Source organism: Neltuma alba, unplaced genomic scaffold (assembly GCF_004799145.2).
Source record: "Neltuma alba isolate B1F8T4 unplaced genomic scaffold, ASM479914v2 tig00012320_pilon, whole genome shotgun sequence".
In the NCBI taxonomy this organism is placed as follows: Eukaryota; Viridiplantae; Streptophyta; class Magnoliopsida; order Fabales; family Fabaceae; genus Neltuma; species Neltuma alba.
Window position 1 is genome coordinate 63,193 of NW_021636831.1, and position 3,619 is coordinate 66,811.

The following is a 3,619-nucleotide window of genomic DNA, read 5'->3' on the forward strand; positions in this document are numbered from 1 at the left end:
CGAGAGCGTAACGAGTGAAAGAATAAACATGAGGAAGAAGATGACGATGAAAGAATGAGAAGCCATCTTTGATTGGTGGCTTTGGTGAATAAACAAACTTTAGTATAAATAAGAGATGATGAAGATAACAGTTTGAACATTAAAGAAGGAGGAGTTATTTCTGGAAAGAAGGGAGGTTTACAATGAAGTTGGTCAGTTCCAGCATGGTATTAAAAAACTCAGGTTAGTTCATTAAACGGGTGATGATTCGATTTAAGAGTTTTGATCAGGACAATCAGGTTGGATTTTATATTTTTTCTTTCTTTTAAGTGTGAAATGATGTTTTGAGTTTAAAAGAAACTAGTAACAATACGTTAGATTTGTGAATTGTTTATGAATTTTTTTTATATATGTTAATGAAATTATATATCATTTTAATCCTCACAAGTCTAATTCTGTATTTCATAAAAATTTGGGAGTGATATAATCTTTATGCAAGGACAGTTAATCCCAAATTGAATCACGAAATCTTATTTAGAGGGTTGTGGGTGAAAATCAAATTATAATTTTAAAAATAATTTTATGATTTATAAAATAAATATATTAGAAGAGTTTTGTCTTGATTTATATAAAAATACTTTTTAAAATGATTTTATGGAAACCAAACACAAAAATCAGTTCACACCTTTCTTTTCATGGACTCTTCATGAATGTTACAAATATAATATAATATATATATATATAAAATTAAAATATGACTAGGAGTGAAAATATTACTTTAAAATATTTGATTTTAATATTGTGCATTTAAATTACCATTTGATATTAACTTTGCAATAAAATTACTTGAAGCAATGTTTTCAGGCTCGGACCGAACTGGATGGTCAGACTGGTCAAACCATCCTAAGGGAGAGAGCAGACCGTCTCACACCATTAGTTCGCTCTGATGGTCAGACCGGATTCAACCGTTCAAAGCTGAGATTTGGACCGGAAACTGGAGAAAAACCAGGAACCGAAACGGGTAATGAAAACCTGTCCGGGTGGAGAAGAAGGAGAAGAAGAGGAAGGAAGAAAGAAATATCAAAGCAAATACATATTTATCCACAGACATATGATTTATAAAGAAAATGACGAAAATCATGCATGAGAAAGAAATAAAATGTTTCACGCCTTCATCTATAGTTCTTTGCTGGCTGCAATCGCGGCCTTGACCTCAAACGACTGGATGCTTCAGCTAGGGGTTGGAGCTTTTTCAAATGAGGAGGAAGAAGTGAGAGAACGTGTTATTTCAGAAAATGGGCTAGACTTCTTTAATGTAGGGGGTGTTTGAATAAAACCAAACCATGGTTTGGAGAATAGTTTCTGAAGAATAAATTTTGGAAAGAATAATAGATTTTGTGAAAAAGTGATTCTGAGAAGTGAAAGTATTTGGATAGTTGTTATCAGAAGTACTTTTTATATATACAAATTACCAAAAAAAGCATAAGTTAATATGATAATTACATAAAAAATAGATTGTATGATATGTTTTAATTTGAAGGAATAAAATTGTTAATAATATATTTTTTATCAACATAATTAATAATACATAAGATAATATAATTAATAAATAATTAATATGTGTATTTATATTTATATTATAAAAAAATAATTGAGGGGTGTTAAAGTCATATCATTGTTGAGATCTACTCTCAGACTCTCCCTCATATTGCATCTGAAACAATGAGAAAGAGATGAATAATTGGGAAGGGTATATCCATCTGGGCCAAAAAAAAAAAAAAGGCACATATCCCATAGGCTCTCACACTCTTCATTTTTCTTCCAAAAGCAGAAATTTTTTGCTTCTACCAAAACTATGGTTTCTGGGCCAAAACTATGGTTTCTGGGCCAAAACCAGGAAAAATCATCCAAACACCCCCGCAAGCTGGCATTGATACCTTTTTTTTAAAAAAAGTTATAGTCTCGGCCTTTTCTCGTTTTCCCACACCCCCTTATGCCTGACAACCTATATATAGGGAGTGTTTGGATATCCCAATAATTACTTTTCAAAAGCACTTTTCTGTAAATCGATGTAAACTCTTCTACATATTTACTTCATATACTGTAAAAACACTTCTGAAACCATGGTTTTGATCTTACCCAAACGCCCCCATAGTTTATATCACTTAACAAGTTATTGTAGCTGTGGCCTATCTAATTTTTACATTTCTTAATTTTTAATAATTTATATTCACTTTTTGGTATTAAAAAATTGACAAATTATCCCGCTTTGAAGGTTGAAGACAGTATTGCACCATACATTTTTGTAATATTGTTTATACATTTGTTTGTTTTTCATTTTTCATTTTTAATTTTATTGTTATATAAAATTTATTTAGATGTTTTAATATAAAATGATTTTTTGCTAAAATATAAAATGATTAATATAAAGTTAAATGTGTATATATATTTAGACCATTTAATTTTTTAAAATTTTTAAATAATTTGATATTTTATTTTTTACACATATTTTTTATTTTATATATATAATATTTCCTATGATATTATATTTAATTTAATTATTACATTACCAGTCTAACCGATCGGTCTAACCGATTTGACCGTGATCTGCTAGTTTTTCTGATTCGATATCTGATTTGGTTTTTAAAACATTGACTTGAAGTCAAAATGAATAAATATTAGAGATATTGTCGTTAAGCTAGATTTGGATTGGGGTTGTAGGAAGGAAGATATTATTGTAAAATTTAATCATTTGGACATTCATCGGAAACTGATTTGATTTTAACCTTTTTTAGGCTCGATTTTACACTAGGATTAGGGTTTCGGAAAGCAATGTATCATTAGGAAAAAATCTTTTGACGATGAAGTTGAATTTATAGTGCGCACATATATGACAGATATATGTTTAGAATTAGAATATGATGAGGAGCGAAAATAAGGAGTAGATGAGGAAGCAAGCGTAAGCAACGAGGCCACGGTGTTCATCCCATCGGCCGACTTCGACGAGGAGCTTGGTGCAAACGCGGGTGGACCAGCTCACAAAAATGGCGGCGATGACGAAAATGGCGACACCAGCTTGAGGAAGGAACAAGGAGAGAACCGAAAGAATCACCATGGGAAGCATGCAATAGCCAAGCAAGCTCACACACCTGTGCAAATCCAGAGTGCCGTGACGCCCTGCCAGCATGTTGAACACAACGTACAGGAAAAGCGCCGCCACCGTCACCCACCCTAAGATTATCCCGAAATGAATCTTCCCCGCCAGTAATTGGAACAATCCGAAAGCCATTAATAGCAGAAACGGTCCTGATAGATCGGCGTCGTCGTGCAGGTTCGGGTTTATGCGTACCGGGTTTAGGATCGAGCTTGTTTTGCTCCAGATTTGTCTTGTGTTGATCCCCAGTTCTTCCAGAAGAGGCGGTTCGTCGATCACTGTGGTGTTCGAACTGTCGTTGCCGCTGATCGAGCCGAATTCGGAGGATGCGAATGGCGTTGGTGCGGCGGATCCGACGTCGAACGACTTGAAAGAAATGGGGTTGGTGGTTCGTGGCTGAAACGGAACCATTGGACGGCGTTGTTTGAGGCCGGGGTTTCCGCCAGAAGGGAAAACCACACAGGGTACATTGAATTCCTTCGACAT

At 34.0% G+C, this 3,619-nt stretch overlaps 1 protein-coding gene across 1 annotated transcript; it reads right to left on the minus strand.

Moving 5' to 3' along the window:
• Positions 1-2,890: 2,890 nt before the first annotated feature.
• Positions 2,891-3,619, minus strand: LOC114725993 (protein YIPF5-like). Its single transcript, XM_028912548.1, has one exon. It carries the CDS (start codon positions 3,617-3,619, stop codon positions 2,891-2,893), a length of 729 nt encoding a protein of 242 aa, XP_028768381.1.